The 20000-nt window shown below is 32.1% G+C and overlaps 1 protein-coding gene across 22 annotated transcripts in view; it reads right to left on the reverse strand.

The window, feature by feature from the left end:
- Positions 1-20000, reverse strand: part of Foxp2 (forkhead box P2) — a 569728-nt gene that overhangs the window by 6921 nt on the left and 542807 nt on the right. For all 22 annotated transcript variants that reach the window (XM_063241981.1, XM_063241979.1, XM_063241973.1 and 19 more), the window contains 2 exons: positions 19858-19927; positions 18928-19091 (listed from right to left, as the gene is read on the reverse strand). In XM_063241981.1, the coding sequence (XP_063098051.1) occupies positions 18928-19091; positions 19858-19927 (234 nt within the window). The remainder of the gene's footprint in view (positions 1-18927; positions 19092-19857; positions 19928-20000) is intronic.

The raw sequence follows: 20000 nt of genomic DNA on the forward strand, positions 1-20000 counted from the left end.
TTAATGTCCCTTTGGAAATACTGATTGGTATTACTTCAGACATGCTCAGTTCATTAGAAGGAAAAGTTAAAAACATATATTTGGAGTATGTACAGTAATTTTAAAATTCTGGCACTGAAAAGTACACTAGTTTGGAATATTTTAATGGATTTGATAACATGAAGTTTTTAGCTTTTATTTTTATAGCTATTTCCAGATACAATCATAGATTTTTATTTTCTGATGTAAAAACAAAGTATTTGTTAATCCTGAAAACTGAAAACATACACATTGTATTTCTAGTGATGAAACACATATAATTTGAAAATGAGATTAAAATTTGAAACCTATATTAGAATATGTCAAAAGAACATTTAAAAGGTTGTTATTTCTGTAAACCCTTCAACAAACTGAACATTATCAAAATGAGTGCTTGCATAACTTCATGTATTGTATAGACTACAACATAAGAAAAATATTGACTACTTAAAAGTTTTATTTGGTTAGAAATAGCATCACAAGCAGCACCTAAAAATATTTAGATGAAAGAAGTTTATTGTAGATCTGATCAATTTACTTGGCCACTAGTTTCATATGAAGACAAGTCATGTTTTGGCTCAATTAAAAATCCTGATAGTGCTGAATCATGTTTAGTAGGCTCACCCCCATCTTGTAACAATCCTCGTGTCATTGGGGAAGCAGTTGCTTTAGCACTTAATCTTCCCCCAGAATTTGTAATAATTCTTTTAAGAGTGAGTGATGGCAAATGAGATTCTAGAACATTCTAACTGTTATTAATAAGGTGTCTTGGCATAAGAAAAATACTTAAAAGTCATCAAAAATGCTAGTTCTGTGATAACCTGTCCTGGAGCTGTTCTAGTATTTTGCATAGATGGGCAAAGAAAACTAAAATTTGCCAAATGTTTCTACTATATCAAGCTACTTTCCTCCTGTACTTAATTTGTATGGATTACTCCCTAGGGATAGGTTAAAGACTATGGGAAGTCGCCATTATAAGGCCATTACTGCACACTCTGGGGTAAATTATGAAATTATATTGCAGCCAGTACAAATAAAAAGCCAAGTGGAGAATTTGTCACTGACATTTAAGGAAACTGAAGTTACTATGTTTGCATCTTGTGTATGCAAAAGTAGTATTAAATTGTCCAAGATACTATTTGCTGACCTATATGACAAACTATAAAATTCCTGAAATAAATAATATGTATTAAAGGATAATTTATGGATGAAAAAAGTAGGAATATATATATATATATATATATATATATATATATATGTGTGTGTGTGTATACATAAAATCAATATAAGATTATTTTTTAATGAGTAAACTCATCCCAATCAAAGATACTACAGGATATTAGAAATGTGGAAATCAGAAATGAATAGAGTTAGATAAACATGACCCACTTGAGAACCATAAAAGCTGACTGTGAAGATCATTTTGAAGAAAAATCCAACTATTGTGTGACTACAAAGAGCTTACCAACTAAACTTAAGTACAATTTTGACTAAATGTTTCATTAAACTAGCCAATAGCTTGAATAAAAGCACTGATGAGCCAACTAGTTATTATGGTATCATGTAGACAAGTCTAGGAGTTTAAATATTTATTAAATCCAAAGTTAATATTCTCAATGGACTCTCTAAAATATAAAAAATGAAATGTTCTAATTAGATCACTTGTGAAAGTTTATATTCATCTAATGATTTTTAAAAAATGACATTTTGGTTTAGTAGTAGTTATAAGTTGAATTTATAATTTTAGACTTTTCTGGCTCAATCTAGGAGTCGCATCATTTTATTTTATTTTTGTCTTTTTCATTTTTATCGGTACCAGGGATCGAACTCATGAATGCCTGCTTGCAAGGCAGGCGCTTATGCCGCTGAGCTAAATCCCCAGCACCTTGAGTCACATAATTTTAGTGAATGCTAAATTCTAAGTAATGGAAATAATTAAAATAACTTCTAAGATTTATGTAATAGAACCTTTTTTAAAAATTAGGTCTCATAAACGACCTGTCAATATTAAAAATGTTCAAGGTTTAATAGTTGGATATTTCTAAACAGATGTTGAATAACTGTCATGACATATACATAAATATGACTGTTTCAGAGAATGAAACTCAGTCAAATAACATGAACTGGGGATTCCTCCAACTGAGCTGAAGATTTGATATCCTTCACAGTGATGTGTATAGTACTATATTCTTAAAGTTCTGAGAGGACCCTGAGTAGAGAGGACCCTCTACAACACTTCCTAACCCTCTACCCGCTGTACTCTGTCTCCTCATCTGAAGCACCATAATACATTATCTGATTCATTTGAAACATTTAGTCAAAGTAGTATGTAAGTTTAGTTGGTAATCTTGCTATAGTCACCATAGTTGGATTTTTCTTCAAAATGACCTTCAAAGTCAGCTTTTATGGTTTTCCAGTGGGTCCTGGTTATCTAACTCCACTTATTTCTGACTTCCACATTTCTATTTTCCTGTGGTATCATTGATTGGGACTAAATATCTGGTTTGTTATCTTTCTGGGATCTATTTGCTTAAAGAACCTTGTGGAAAAGTTTAAAGTTTTCACAATATAGGTAGGATGTATTACTAAAACACAAGCACAAACATAGTATCTTTTTAAAAGGATAACTATAAGGCTGGGGATTTAGCTTAGCATAAGTGCCTGCCTGGCAAGCACGAAGTTGTGAGTTCAATCCCCACACCAAAAATAAAAAAATAAGACAATAAAAGGATAACTATAAAGATATGTTCCATTACATTTTTTGGCAAATTTCAACATAGAAGTATTTTATTTAAATATGTCACTACCCTATACAAAACTGTGGTTTGAACTTAGACATAGGGGAATGAGGATGATTCAGACAAAACCTTCAGTCATTCTCAGTGATCTATTATTTAGCCTTGATTTGCAACTGAATTTCAGAATAGTAACTTTCACTTCAGACTTAAACCATTTTCTTGAAAATGTTGTGCTTAGTTTCTATTACAAGCCATGTTTCATGCTGCAACTCATCAGTTGATGTTTTTCCCTCAACAACTTTCTGTCTATACAGAAACAAAGAGTTCTCGTCTACCTTCTTTGCCATCTATTCATATCACATCCTACTACCTGATGGACCACATTGGAAGGAAGGACAATTTGTACATTGTTGATTGCTTAAGAACTTTGTTTGATAAGTCGAATTTTCCAGGCCTTTTTTGGATGCCATTTTTTAAATTAATCACTCTTATCCTCAAAATATAGAATGTTTGAGTCCTAGATGTGTTATGAAACATATCCTTGTTTAAAGTTCCTGTTCCAAAAAAAAGTGCATTCCAAACTTTTGAATATTGGCATAGCCAAATATATCTCATACAGTGGCTTTTAGAATATTTCTTAGATCCTTATTATTTCTGCAATTCTATGTTAATTTAATTGCATTAATTTCTTAAGCTGTTAACTCTTTTTAGTGGTCACTGTACTTGTCTTGCTGACTAGATTGTGAACTTCACAGATTAGGACACATACACATAAAGCAAGCACACAGTCAATACAGGTTGATTATACAAATTATGTATCATCAAGTCATTAAGAGTTACATCTGTACTAGTATCTTTCTGTAATTAATCAGGCTTGTACTCCTTTCCATTCAGAATTAGCTGGTGAGCAAAGTAGCAGAGATGGAAAGAGGTAAATAAAAATATTTCTTTTGGATACAGTATTGGAGTACGTCTTTATTAAAATAAACCAAACCAATGTCAATGGTTATTAACACTTAACGGTTAAAAGCAGATTGACACCAATGCAATTTATATGGGAACTATCACAAAAGAAAAGTGAACTCTGTGAGGGATAAAACTGCTTGAAAGTTACACTATCTATGCCCACAGATTTATTTTTCAATAAAAATGAAATTTTTATTATGGTTATCTCACATTAACAGCATAGTATTATACCATAAGACTTCTCAATTGAGGGACTCAAAAGGACCTATGTTTTCACTTGCATATTGTATGCAAATTTGGGAAAACTACAATAAAGTGAGACTGTATGCCTATTGGAAGAACCTGGATGAAGAATTAGTCTCTTCTTTTGGTCATTAACAGTATTTTTCCCTTCTTTCCCTTATAATAGGTTATGAGGACCACTTAATTTATTCTTGAAACATAATTCCCACTAAATATTTCTGCACTTTTCCAAAGTTTACAATTTTTATACTATGTGTTATATCACTATAGGATAATTAACTTTTCTTTTAGGAACAATACTCCATCTATCACAGAATTACCCTTACAATTCAAATAAAATTAAAGAATCTTTAAAGACACCCCCCCTCCTTGTGCTCACAAATTCTTCACTATAGGTCCTCTTCTCAGGTATAATTGTTTAAATTGTTTTAATTATAAAAGCATAATGTAGCACAATAAATTTCATGTATTTAGTATTTTGATTAACTTTTGAGTGTAGTATAATGTAATATTGAAGAGTCTAGACACCTCATTTATAATCTTTAGTCATGCAACAGTGGCTAAGTGAGTAAGACTACAGCACTTAAGAATACAGTGGGATTTAAGGGTAAAATGCTTAGGACTGAAGCTGGGCTCTTTTATTACTAACTCTGTGACTTTGGACAAGCTATTTATCATGCTTGTTTCCTTACCCATAAAGCAAAAACAAAACACTATCTGTCACAACTGTTATAAATAGTATTTTGTTGTTACTATTGTTACTGTTAGTGTTATATTGACTGTTGTAACTGTTGTTACTATTTTCCAACAGAGGTACAAAGTCAGTAGCTGAAATGGTAGTACTTCTAGGAAACAAAAGGTTATTGGTTGTTGGAAGTAAAAAAAAATAATAAGAGAAATAGAAAGAAAGAAAGAAAGAAAGAAAGAAAGAAAGAAAGAGAGAGAGAGAGAGAGAGAAAGAAAGAAAGAAAGAAAGAAAGAAAGAAAGAAAGAAAGAAAGAAAGAAAGAAAAAAGAAAAAAAAAAGAACAGAAAATCTATCCAAAAAAACAGGCATAAATTCCTGGACTAGGAGTCGATATGAACAATAATAAGTCTGGTCTACCAGTGTTTGCTAACAGAAGAAGTAAGTCATGTACACAAGTAGCTTTGGTGCCAGGCAAAAAGTGAGAGATGCCATAGTTGCGAAAGTGACAATGGGGACACATTGTGACAAGGTAATCAGCAAACGTTCTGTGAGCAAGGGAGTGAGGGAGGTGTCACTTCAGGAGGCTTAGAGATATTTGAGAATTTTCATTATGCAAAGAGAGAAAGGACATTCTGCATGGAAGGGGATAAAATGGAGAATTTAAATGTGTTGCGGGAACCCTGAGAGCATATTGAGGTCATGGAGGGGAAAAGTCTGGTAATAAGGAAAAAAAAGTTAGAAATGCAGAACAAGGTCAGATGGTGAAAAGCCTTGAGGTGCATTTTATGAAGTAGAAATTTATTCCTTTTCAGCTGAAGGTCTATTGATGGTTTTTGAGTGTCAGAATGAAAAGACAGAGTTTTAGAACTATTTTGTAAAGTGTAAACGAAATGCAGGACAAAGGAACTCATATTACCAGTTAGGCGCTCATTAAAACCATGCAAGAAGGTGATGATGACCAGGACAAAGGTTAGAAGATTAGAAATGTTGGAGAGAAGGAAAGATATTTAAGTCGGAGCTGCATTTATTGCTCCTAAACTTACACGCACATAGGCATAGACTTCCATAGTACACTCTACCAAGGAGAAAAGAGTGACTAAATCTATGTCAAAAATAATGAAGGTTAAAACTGATGATGACTTTTCATAAATCTCATGCAATTCTGGTGACTTTTTATATTTGTCACTTTAATTGCTAAAGGAGGAGAGCAGGAGGAAGGAATTCCAGAAAAGCTGAATATTAAGAATGAACATAAGACGATGTTGAAAATAAATTGCAGCAAGTCCTCCTTGTCATTGAAACATCAAAAGCAGCAATAACCATAATAATGTTGCTATTTAGTGTCTGAAGATTTTATTTCTGATTTTTACTCTGTGTGCTTTTGTCACCTTCGAGAAAAATACATTTTAAAAATGGGGATTTAGACAAAAGTGCATAAATTATTGCTAACTTTTATATGAAAAAAATACATTTCCAAACAGGAGTAACAAAAAAAAAAACACTAAGATTTTTATTTTATTTTTTAACTTTTTAAAATTTAAATTTTGACTGCCACATAAAGTTGTGAAAATTACAGATTTTTAATGGTGTACAATGCAGTGTTTTTATTCATGTACACATTGTGTAATATTCAAATCAAGTTAAACTTACCTGCTCAAACACTTACCATTTCTTTATGGTGAAAACATTCAAAAACCTGCCTTTCTTATAGAATTTTAAAATACATAGTACATTATCATTATCTATAGTCACCCTACTATGTGATAGCATGCCAGAACTTTTCACAAAGTAAGCCTTTTGAAAATCAGCATCATGTACTCCTGGAAATCAAGTTATGCATCCCCAAACAGAGTGTTTTTTTAATGCCTTTAACTATCATTAATTTGGAGATTAACCAACTCTAATATATAGCTCTTAAATTCCGATCCAATCTCTTCCTGTTACTATTCTTCACCAGGCAGCCTGCCCAAGCATATCTCAAGAACTAAAAGATCTACGTTTTAGTTACCTTGGCTCATAGTCTCATATCCTTTGCACCTATCCTGAATTCCTTAACCCCGCTAAGTACCAGATCAGAGCACTTAAGGCTGCTATTTTTGTAGGCAAACAGTTGAGTATCATCAATTTCAGTCTAAATTTTTTTTTTTTTCACATTAAGCGTAACTGAAAGCTACATCCTGTGCAAAGTCTGGTTGATTTCCTCTGCACATCCACATGCTTGTATCTGTGACTTTGTGGTGTGTTTACAATTCTCACCATGCCTTATTTTTAGTCTCTATCATTATGTGTGTCTTTATCTTATAATTGTTTCACTTTTGTAAATAGTTCATCTACCACAGTCTCTAGCACAGCATGTTACACATAATGATGCTTAATATATGCTTATTTAACAAACAAATAAAACTTGTCTCTGGATCATTCCACCTGGCAAGGCTCTACCTGTAGGAATTGCAAAGCAGCAGTTGATTTTTATATTCTAGTAAACCTCTGTTTTATATGCAACTTCAGTAATGGTATATCCAAACCACAGAAAACTAGCTACATTAGTACACTAATTTATGGCCTAAAGATATGTGTTGCTTCTTTGTTGTGAAATTTATAAGAACCTAGGGCACCAGTAAAAGGAAAGAGAAATGTTAATGTTTGTCTACACTCTAAAGCAAAGAGTTAAATTACAACAGACAGTTTATCTTTTTAGATTGTGGTCACACAATCCCCTAGAGGAATGTAAATTGGATTCACTTTCTTCTTACTCAAGACTAACTAAAAGATCTTAAAACTGTTTCTATTTTTCTTCAGAATGAGAATGTGTTATGAATAAAGTTTTCAAAATGTATTTATGAAAACACATGTTAAACTGTTGCATGATGCTATGTTCTCACCTTTGCATATATATATATATATATATATATATATATATATATCCTATCAAATGTAATAAACTTTTAAATCATTAGCAGCTATGAGAAACACAGGGTTACAATATAAATTTGATCAGGATTTTTTGAAGATATAATACTTATTAATACCATAAAGCTAGAACTCCGAGTGCAGCACAGTTTTGGAGTGTTTGCCTAGCATGTGCAAAGCCTTGGGCTCAGTACTTAGCACTGCAGGGAAAAGAAAGCAAAACAACAAATCCCAAAACATGAAGCCTGCAATAGAAATATAAAGTCTTAAATCTCATGATAGATATGGCAGATGTCAATAAATGGTACTAAAGAAAAAAAACCTCACAATTTATGTCTCATCTGTATGACATAAGCAATATGGGGCAATGTAAATTTTATCAAAAATTTACTAGCAAAGACTAAATGTTGGACTAGACAAAAATGTTTATTTAATTAGTATAGATAATTTCCTTATAGTCATTCTTCATGCAGTTCTAATTAGCTGAGAACATTTTTGATACATGTAATGCAGCACACCTACTAAAAGATCAGTGAACATCTTTTATAACACTTTTTAAAAATCTTACAAAATTATTTACCCTGTCCAGCATGCCTGAAAAATCTTTTTCAATAATTTTCAATCATCACTATAAAAAGATTACACCCTAGATAATACTCAAAAGACTACTAACTTCTCAGAAAGACTACTAGGATTACTATGCTTCAATAATACTATGAAAACTGATGTTGTTTGATCCAGTTTATTAATCTTTTGTAAGACCAACTTCAATGTATAGTATTTCAGGGAACATATTTGAATGTATTAAAATATGTATACGCTCTTAAACCATGCAATTTATTTCCTCTTCATACACCGAATACACTTGTTCCCTTTTATCTACTAGATTTAAATACCTTTAGCTTACACAGCATATATTTATTTACTGTAACAGAAAATATTTATGACCAAACTCTCCTTTGTCTTTTATTACTGTTATGTCTTAGTGACTAATTAGTAATAGTTATGCATAAAACAATACTCTGTGCTGTCATTGTTTAATTGTTCATTTTTTATGCTTTGATTTTGTAATGAACAACTACTTCTAAAATAACCATATGTAATATATCAACTAGTGATGACTTAATTTTATTTGTTGAAATTTGGTATCATTTCTATCCTTTTTCTGTTTTGTTTTTCTTAATTAAAAAAATTTAATAATATCATAACAGACTAAGTATTTATACGAGCACATGCATTCCCCATTGATTTTCAGAGCTTTTGACCATTTCACAAAATAGTGTCAAAATTTTTTTAATTTAAAGGAAATACCAGAACAAGATGAAATTTTCTTTTAACTACTTGTAAGTTTTGTTTTGTACTTGGTACCAGACTTTTGAGTACACAGCAATAACTGGTGGCACATAAATACCTAAAATAATCAGAGTATACGATTGGCACTTTTATTGTCTATTTTATATGTATCTGAATATATTTTTCATTCAGTGAATCCATTTTGCCAATGTCAAAACCCTCATGCTCACAACACAAATGTTGTTTTGAAGGTCAAATAAGTTCTAAAGTATACAGAAGCACAGAGTTGACTAAGATAAGTTCAATTTCATAAAGCTCAACTGTTGATTTCTTTCCTTTGAATATTTAATGTCTAGTAGCTTTGGCATCATAGAAGTTGTAGTCACATGAAAGAGAAAATACTAAAAATTTTTTAAGACTGGTAAAAATAATTGATGTTCATTTAAAATGCATATGAAAAATGGTAACTATAGATATTATACTTTGCTCAAAAGAAAATGATACAATTTAAATTTAGAATTTGATGGTAGATTTGTAAAAGTTATAAGCTTAGTTATCACAATTATATTGTCAGAAGAAAATCAGAAACAATTAATATTTCTTAAGTATATAATTCCTCTAGAAGAATATTTTTGTTTTTGGTTTAGGAAATAGTTCACTTAAAGTATTATAGAGTTAAGTTTATAATGTAAGTGGAATTAATGTTTTAAATAGAAAGCTTACTTATAAAACAAAGCATTCTGTTAATACATTTTGAAAAGAGAGCCAATATCAGTCTAAATTGAATTAAGTTATTTTTAGTCTTAATTCATTTCTTTCTACTTAAAATTTTAAACTTTTCAAATGGTACTCTAAATTTTCATACTACAATTTAAGGTTTTACATTTTAATTTTAAGTAACTTTACAGAAACACTTAATCTAATTTTTAGAGCTGAATAAGATACATAATTAAAAACAACTATAAGTAGAAAATGAATTCTCATGAATTAAAAATTATACAATAGATTTTTAGTATTATGGTTCACCTTCTTTCCAATTTCTTATCTTTTGAGACTGTTTACTCTTTTTCAGATTAAAATACAGCTATAATACAATTCCAGTAATGAATAAGTTGATTTTTATCATGCATTTACGTGTAGCTATTGCTATAAGACAATACTCAGATTCATCACTCTGGTTCTGCAGAAATAAACATTATCTTTCTCATCTTTTAAGAAAAGGAAAATATTCTTTCCAGAAGAAATAAAAAGGTAATTCCAAAATTGAAATATACAAGTGATTGATTATTCCGTATATGAAAATACCCTACTAAATTTTCCATGTCTTTTTTTCCTGGCTAGAGAAAAAAAGAAAAAAATTAATATTCACTTTAAAGCCTGAAGGCAACTATGATATATTTAATGTCTTATTTTCCTTTACTCTATTTTCCAAAAAAATGTAGCCTTTCAATGTTTAATCACAAAGAAATATTGTTTTCAGATAATTCTAATAAATCTTCCCTTTGAAAATGTATTTCCATTCTTAATGATGCACCTGCACTTCTACCTTACATCTCACTAGATCAGATCCTAAGGTGGAGTTTCAAAATCATATTTAAAATCACTAGAAATTTTTAAAACTACAACGAAAAGTTTTAAGTTTATGATACATAATTTAGTACACTGTATATCACATAATCAAGATTTCTGTAAGATCCTGTTCTTTTTTATGTTCAACATTATATTGAAATTTATTTAAATTTATATAATAATGTTTAAAGAAACTAAATTTTACATGACTTAAGGGCTTACTTCCAAATAATTTCATATAGTTTTGCTGTAGTGTTGGTTATAAAACACCAATAAAATTCCTTAAGATTTATCATGTATTTGAATATAAAAAACTGATAGACATTTCCAAAGTATCTATAACAGAATGAAAATGCATATATAATTATTTCGTTCATCAAAAAAACACACACACATATATTGCTACCAATCTCTGAATCAAGATTGTTGCTCACACAATTGATGCCAATCTGTTTGTCTTATAAAAAGATAATTTCAGCGAACATTCAGCTGGGAGTCTGGACCTTTGCATTTCTAATGTGTTGGCAAGAAAAATAGAAGTAGAAATAGCGTCTTGACATTTGGCAAGTCAGTCAGCTTTACTGCTGCTCCAACTCCTCTTCCAACCCTCATCCAAAAGCTGTGCCTTTGCTATGTTCCTTGGACCACATTTCCATCAGTAACAGGATGGACAGATGTGTGTATGGGGTACACGTTCAAGTTTCTAATTCCATTTGACAAGTGAGTCTGGCTTCCAGAAGATCTTGATCTCAATCTGGTAGCTTGGCCCTGTGGCCCTCATGTTTCTCGTGGTGGTTCATCTATATTCCTGGAATGTTCCTACTCCCAGTGTGCCCTATAAAATGTTGCCTACCTCATGCAGCTTCTTGTTGAAGCTGCCTCCAACAATATTTTTAGGGAGACTCTTTTTTATTTGCATTACATGTGGTTTATGTCGCTAGATCGATCTGATCTCTGAGACTGGCCACTCTTCTGAAGTATTCCTTTGCTCAAATTAAACCCGTGTGGTTCTAAATATGAGAAAGAAATGGGAGATATAAAGACTCCATCTTTTTATTCTAAATCTAGTAAATCACTGCCTTCTCTGATTTGTTAGTTAACAAAAGAAACCTTAGGCATAATGTTACAAGTATAAATGTACTGATAAAAAGGTAATATGTAACCAGCCTTTTAAGTGTCTTGGCTAATGTTACTCTGTTTTCTGTCTTGCTTTCAGAGGAAGAGCAAACTCAATGTTAGGTTTCAGTAGTTATGCTGAACTATTTCATTATCTGTTGCTTAAATAAATTATACTAATGATTATGGATATTATTTAATTCTATCCTGTGATAGAAACTGCTTATGGAACTTGGTAAATCTGTCCTTTAAACTATGTTTACTGTGTTGAAATTTTCAATCATGACATATACTTATGTGAATGGTAAATTTTAGTCTGCCAAGTACCTAAGTATATGTTCAGTTCTCAAGTCCTATGTTAGGATAAAATTAAGTATGTAAAGTTTTCATTTTCCACTTGATCTAGAAGTAGAAAAAATTAGCATTAAAGCAACATTCATTTCTTTAACTATTTTGTCTACGTCTCTTTGAGCTTTAAAGAAAGGAAATTTCTAATGCTCAACCAGTGTCAGTAAAAATGCAGATACATCTTCTAACAAAGTATCTTCTTTAGATATAAAACAGAAGCAGTAAGCTACAATGCTGGCAGCTAAAGTTGTCTGACACACTTTGCCTAAATTATGGGATTTCACACCACGGATGTCAGATAGCATCTCTATAGTTCTAAAAAAATCCTTCAAAACCCTATAGGAACCCACAAATTTCCACAATTGGCACGGTAGGGATATAACAAATTTTAGCTGAAGGTACTGTACCTCTAGGAGGATCTTTTTATTAAGAGGAACTAGAATGAGCTGCTAAGTGCCACATACAGGGACTGGAATAATGTAAAAAAGATCAGCAGCTACTGATCCACACTTGTAGCACTTTAAAAAAGAGATGAGATGATAAAGAGCTTGGCATCATCGTAAGTTCTGTACAATCACTTTGGAAAGCAATCTCAAAGCTAACTAGCAAAGTTAATGAAAAAGTTTAGAAATTAAATAAAAATGGAATTACATCAGAGCAAAAATTACAAGAGGCCCAGAAAGGTTAAGAGGAAAAAAAATATTAAAGGCGACTGAAAAGTGTTAATAAGACAATTTACGACAACATATGTGAGGTCCAAAACTGCTTTTATGTTGAGACTGTCATATGCAACATAATGATTCAAAACATCAGCAAAAATAGTACAGGCTTAACGGGAATGAAAACAATGAGAGAACATTTCCCTTGCTTGAGGTGCCAGCCACTTTCAACTGCTCTCCTCTGAGGCACTCTAATTTCAAATGCTTTTGTCCACAGAAAGAGATCTAAGATCTGTAGGGGTTTTATATAAAATATCACCCACCAAAGGTATGGGATCTGCAAATTCTACATGTGCCTACAAACAGCAATTTAAATTTTAAAGTAGCTAATGAGACTAGAAAGAAAAAAAGGTATGATCACACATCTGAGTATTTTCATTAAGTTTAGATTGTAGTACTGGTTTACGAAGTGGGTATCTTCGTGGGTGGAAGTCCCTTTCAGCTGTCTTCGGCAGCAAGCTATTATTGATCACACAGGGTAAAGTTTAATACAATGATATCACAACAAAGGTTCTCAAGAAGCAGAAAACATTGTGAAGATGATTGGTACCACTGTACAGAAAGTTTTGAGGCACTAAGAATGTGTATTCAACATTCTGAATTCTATTGCCAACGAGTTCTCTACTGCAGTCCTGAAATACTACGCTTCTTCTTTTATGTGACAAATTTTCTGTCCTTATGCTAAAGTTTTTGCTTGTGAGGATACAGTAATTTTTTTCTACTCTTAAATGCATTCTCTACAGAAGACTAATATTCCCTGTAGAAGATTAACAACTCTGAGACTTGAAATATTTGCTTTAGTAAGACGGAGAAAATAATGGTCAGTTGCAATTGATGTTGATTATTTAGCAAGTAGAATTTTGAAATGACATAGACACTAATGGGATTCAGGAATGATACATAAGAAATGATCAGAAAGCTCACAGTAGGAGATTCTAGTAATCAGAAAGGAGAACAACATGACAAGGGGTAGCTTTGTGTGTAAAGCCCTCAGTGTAAAACCAGCTTGAGAGAAACATTCATTCTGCTATCTAGAAACAAAATTTGAAAATATAAAAATGCAAATCTGAGTCAATTTATTTGGAATGAGAAGAAACAATTGTTTATAAAAAGAAACAACACAGTTAAAGTGATGATGGCCAGAACATCATTCATATTCCTATTTTTGCCTCCAACTGGCAAAGAAAAAGGAAAATGACTATCAGTCAGTAAATATTCACCTAGCAGCTCTAGTCCAACTGGTATCTTCTCTTTTCATTCATTTCAACCTAATACTTGGGAGAAGAAAGTAAACTTAAATTCTTTTGATTTAAGCAGTATCACTCATAAATTTTAAAAGAGCTTTTAGGAAAGTAAACAACTGTAAAAAGTAAGAACAAATTTTCATCTATAGAACTCAGAAAAACATGACCATAAGAATACTAGCACAGACATCCATGGATGACAGTGTCAGAAACTGTAATAATGTTCAGCTCAAATTCTTAAAAGGAAGTACTCGTTACATTTATTCATCCTACGCATGATTCTAGAACTCTTTGAACAGCAGCAAAACAGCCAAAAAGAAAAATCACACACTTACTTTGAAACGACAAATAGTTAACTGACAAGAGTCAAACAAGCTTCAAAAAATATGTATTCAGCGCTATCCGACTTTAATCTTTTCTACATTTTGCTAAAATCAGTTTGAACATTCATCTGAGATTTGTATTACAGGATTCCAAGGGTTTTTTTTTTCCTGTTAATTTGCTTTCAACAAGATAAAATTTAACTGTGTTCGGGAAGATAATCACAAATGAGGTGAAGAGGAGTGAAAGCGTCTAGTCATATAAATCTAGACAGTCATAAAACATATTACTCCAACAATCTGAATAAAAATAAAACTTATAAAGTATATTCTATTAATATTTTGAAAAAAGTCTCTTAAGTTTCCACATAAAGATAAATATCATATCTATATTTTCTTTTTTCCTAAAATCTCTTTTACTCTTCCTTTTTCAGGGCTTAGGGAGGTCTGAGTTTTATTCTAATGATTGCTACTTTTAAGGTAAACTATTTCTAATTAAATATCATCTCCAATGTGATTCTTCACAATGTGTGCCATATTTTCATTGTATGCTCACTGCATACAGTAGAACGTGTTAGGGGTTTCCTATATTAAAAGATGTCTAAAATGTAGTCTCTGTTCTTAAGAAACTTGCCATTAAGCTAAGGATATCCAAAAATGAGTAGGCATGTATGCTTGAATACACAAGTGGCCATGGGCACAGATAGGAACAACCAAGCATACATAGCTCCAAATAATGGAATAAGGACCAACCCTTATACTTGGAAAAAATTATATTGAAAAATAGGAAATACAATCAATGTAAAAGGCAAAATATTTATGAAAGAAAGCAGAGAAACAGAGAAAAGAGGGCAGAAAGGCAAAGAGAGAAAGGCAGCATAAACACACTAACTTGTAAAAGTCTTCACTCAAGGACAGTGAGAGTAAAAACTGGGAAGGCAGGAAGTGCTAAAATATGGATGATAAAACATGGATGCTAATTGAGCATCTCTTGTTCTACAAAAATAGTTTTTCAGGAACCCTAACATTACCATTATCTATTTCATTCTGCTTATGCCTCAAAACTTCTTTACAAACCTGTGATATATATTTATATTTTACACTGAGTTTACTACTATGGATTTGAATAAAAAGACTAAACCAACAAAATGTTTTAGCTGTATCCCCCTTGGATCTATGGATATTTAACTTCTTTGATTTTATAAGTGAAATTCTGGACTTACCATTTTCGTCTCTTAGCTTGACTTGAGTTTTCCATTTCTCTGTGGGTTTTTAGAGGAACTATGATTTTTCCCCTCATTTTTTGTCCCCACCATTCAGGTGGTTATTATGCAGTGGTATTTCTCTTATCATTTCCTAACTATTCCACTCCTAGTTGTGCATTTAAACCAGGTATAACATCCTGCAGGAATGAATCTTCTGCTTTCATTGTCTCTAAATTTCAGAATATCTGGCTACACATAACTAAATACAAATGCATACATAGTCAAGTCATGATGTATTTAGTACAATTGTATATGATCGCTTTTCCTAAAGCACAGCTCTGAGTACATCAAACTCAAACTTACAACATCAAGAAGCTCCCTAAATACTAAGAATCATTATAGTGTGATGTTCAAGTCACAGAAGAATATGGTCCCATCTTTATATAGTCTAAATTCAGCTTTCTTTCGTGTATGCTAAATTCCAGTCAAACCTAATTCTCTTTATTTTCTGGGCATATATTATGGACTCCTGATACTTGGTTGGTTGGCACTGTCCTCACTCTCTGAATTGTTCATTGCCCAGAAATGTGCCTAATGAAAAAGCCTTTATCCCATCTACTCTGAGTAGTGTGCCCCCCAAAACACATTTCAGTCCATTTATTTCAGTTTCAACAAAATGTTTACTTTATGAATTATAAAGGACAGGTAGGAGGAAGGGAAAAGGGATTATCTAGGAAACAACAAGTTTGTGGACTGCATACAAACATAAAAATGCAAAAAGAAGTTTTTGTATTGTTTATAGCCCTTTTTACAGTAATGATGAAATATTACAAGAGGTTATATAAATCAATACCTAGGCAACTAGCACTATGAGAGTCACAGGAAACAATGATTATGTTGCAGGTATTCATTTACGAACATCTTATGAGGTAGGTATTAATTACTACTTCAGCACACTATGAGTAGAAAAAACTGATGAAGGGAATGTTAAGTAACCTGTCCATTCCCACTGGACTAGGATCAAATGCGTTGTGTGTGGGGCTGGAATCCTGAGAGTGCAGGGCCACAGTCTACACACAGATATCACTGGACCCCATTGCCTATTGTAATTGTAATCATTAACCAAGCCTCTCCAGAGCAACAAAGTGTGTGAATTCATTTCAGGTCAAGCAAACAAACACACAAACAAACAAAAACCATGCTCTTGGAATGTTCCATAATTTTTTTGAGGTCTGTTTAATTTCCAAAGTATTTTGAACTGTATTCAATTATTTGCAGCCAAATGATAAAGGAGAGAATTAGATCAATATTTTTCCTTTGCCTCTTAATGGTATAAGATGCTTTAAGTACAGGCATCTTAAAACTAGAAAAACAATGATAGTGTACCAAAATGAATCTCATCAATATGTGACAGCTAGCATACATAGACTTAACAGGTGAAACAGATTCAGAGAGTGAATACTGACTCAAGTTTTTCAAGATAATTAAAATTTTAACATATCATTTAGAAAAAGACGAAATTTGAGCTACCTCTACTTTTCCTCTTTTCTGAAATCCATAGCCAAAAGAGATTTTCTTTTTATCTATGGAAGATCAACGTAAGCACTTTTTATATGCACTAATTCATCTGAGCATAAAAGGTATGGTATATTAGCCTAAAACATATTAATTTTATAAACTCACAGCAGTAATACATAGGTATTAAATATGCAATTTTATATTTTTTACACGTACTATTATTTTTGAGATATCTCAGTTAAACTTTAATTAAATTTATAATAAAATGAAAAATCCCAAACATCAATTGCCAAGTGAAGAATACTAACCTAACAGCATCATAATTTACCTAATTATTTTTTTCAGGTTCTAAAGAATAACATTTTATAAACTATTAAGTTATTATCTTTTTATGTCAATATTCTTAGCACTGGACAATTACCTTTTAAAATTTTTTTCTTTATATAGCTTTTGTATATGATTGATAACTATCTCTAAAAACTGCCTAACAGCTAGAGGAGATGCACTCACAGCTTACACACTTACAAGTGCCTTTCTTTCTCTGAACTAGGTCTTTTTCTTAAGAGAGGAAAACAGGATCAGACTCTTGTTTGCTCTTTAAAGTTTTATTGTTTTAGCATTTTATACAGAGTGAGCATTAGCATACTCAAGGCTTCCAGTGACCCATTGCATGGCTGAGAGGCTGAAGCAGGGATGCAAAAACTTCTGTCTGATTGCTCGCTTTCCTTGTTTTAGAGTAGTGCTACTCTCAAGAGCATATAGTCATGTTCTTTCTACTTTGAGTTTTATTACTCCTTTTGTATTATTCAATACATCTAAAGACTCTTCCAAAAGACAAAATTTTCCATTTTGGAAAAGTAATGGTTTGGAACCTGATGAAACACATTAGCGTTCAGTGTGTTTTTCACAAAGATGACAGAGTAAAAGTACCTTAAGGCAACTAGGCACATTGAATTGTTGGATAGAAACAATATTTAAAAAGTCAACAAAAATAGTGTCTCACGAAAACACATGGGCACATATAAAGAGTGTATTTTTCTTTCCGGTCTTTGACTAAATATTTAATTCAAAAAATTAAAAGAAGATGAAAACATAAAAATAGGAGAAAGAACTAATCCTACTTCATTAACTTGAAGTTACAAGAACCTGCTGTTTAACTCAACAAAGTATGAACATAAATTAACTCATCCTAACAACAAAATGTTCTATCCACTTTATTATCCAGATTCTAATTTTCCCCTGGTATTCAAAGGGTCAATACTTCTTAGTAAACAAGCAACTGATATGCTAACACTTTTGAATAAGATCAGGCATTTAAAAAAGTGTCATACACATTTCTGAAATCCACAATACATCAATTTTTAATACTTCTAGTCTCTCAGCTCCATTAAAAAGATGGTAGGGGAAAGATTTTAGAGTAATTAATGATATAGTTAGCTGCTAAATATTAATAGGAATCGTAGTCTTGCATAAAATATAACATATAAACCTTGCCAATACAGACGCACCAGTAATTAAACTTGAATATGTAATTACACTGATTTATAAGACAGGCAAAAAGTTACACTTTACTAGCTTCTATGTAAACTGTGGGTAACAGTTAAACTTCACATTTTACGGTTTGTAAAAATGGGCAATGTCTTCACTACAGTTCATAAATGGTTTAGAGACTTGTAATAGTAGTAAAAATTATGACAACTTATTCCATCATGAATATTCTTATACCAAACCAAAGAGTGATAATGAAACATCAGACATAGATTCATTTTAGACATTGCCTTCTGCCCAAGAGAGTGTCACGAGGACTAAGGATTTGGTGAGGACTGATAGAACAATAATTATAGGGCATTTGGGGGAATTTATAAGATATTAAAACTAACTTTGATATATTTTTTCATCTTACGAACACAGTCTAATTTAACTCTACTTATGGTTTTTACTTATCCACCATTAACACTTTCTGAAGAATACTAAATTTCAGGAGGAGAGAAAGAGATTTTCTTCCCCTCAGGGAATCTGTTTGCCACACTTACATGTGTGGCTGAGGTGAGCAGCCCGGACTGCTGTTCCCGTTGCTGTCGATGTGGTCCAGGGAGCCATTGAGGTCTTCGTGGACGGCCTGCAGGAGGCCACTGGATGCGTTATTGATCAGTCCAGGGTTACTTAGTAAAGGTAAACTGCTCTCTGCCAAGGCAGCCTAGTGAAATGGAGAGGGTGAGAGATAACTTTCAAGAAAACCTTGAAAATAATTTCTAAATGTATCTTCTTTTAATTAGGTTCAAATTGTGACACAGATAGTTTAGAGATACTTAAAGGCATAGGACAAATAGAAATTCCTAAATGGCCACTTGTGGCAGAGATCACATGGAAATCAAGTATGTTGTGAACACATAAACAATAGTTCCGGCAGCAGCAAACTTTCGCATTCATGTTTCAGCCTTTTGCATAATAAATAGCTAGATCCTCACATGTCATAAAATACTCCAGGATAATATAAGCAGTTGCTCTGCTTTTTAAAAATGACCAGAACTTAGCTCAAAATAAAGAAGTCCTGACATTTGCCTCCCCTGCATAAAAATTATACATTATAATTAAACTTTAAAGTTTTTGCCACAAGCACCATGTTCCCCAACACTATGATGTGAAATCATTTATGACAGCCTAGATAAATATTAATGCATAGCCACATGCATTTGTAAATGCTTCTATATAGCAATCTAGCATTTGCAGGAAAACCGAGTGTTCCAGATTTTGCCACAGGGTGTCCTTCTTGCTTCTTCACATCAAAAGTGGCTTGAATTAGAACCAGGGCTTTTCACAGTACTAGGTACTACAACATACTTGGATGATAAACCAACTATTAAGAACAATCACAATCTTGCCTAAATACAAAGCATGCCAAAAAAGGAAGCCAAAACATTCAAATAGAATAACGATGTAAAAGTGCATTTAATGATTATTACCTGCAAACTGGCATTAAGAGCTGCTCCATAGCCTAAACTGGTAGGTATATTTTTTACTAACGTTGGGCTTCTGGGAGAAAAGATACACAGATGATTTGTAAGTTATAAAACAAAACATGAGGATGTCAGTCTTTTCAGATATA

Source organism: Cavia porcellus, unplaced genomic scaffold, assembly GCF_034190915.1.
Source record: "Cavia porcellus strain 051 isolate PalLab524CR breed Dunkin Hartley unplaced genomic scaffold, mCavPor4.1 scaffold_2, whole genome shotgun sequence".
NCBI lineage: Eukaryota > Metazoa > Chordata > Mammalia > Rodentia > Caviidae > Cavia > Cavia porcellus.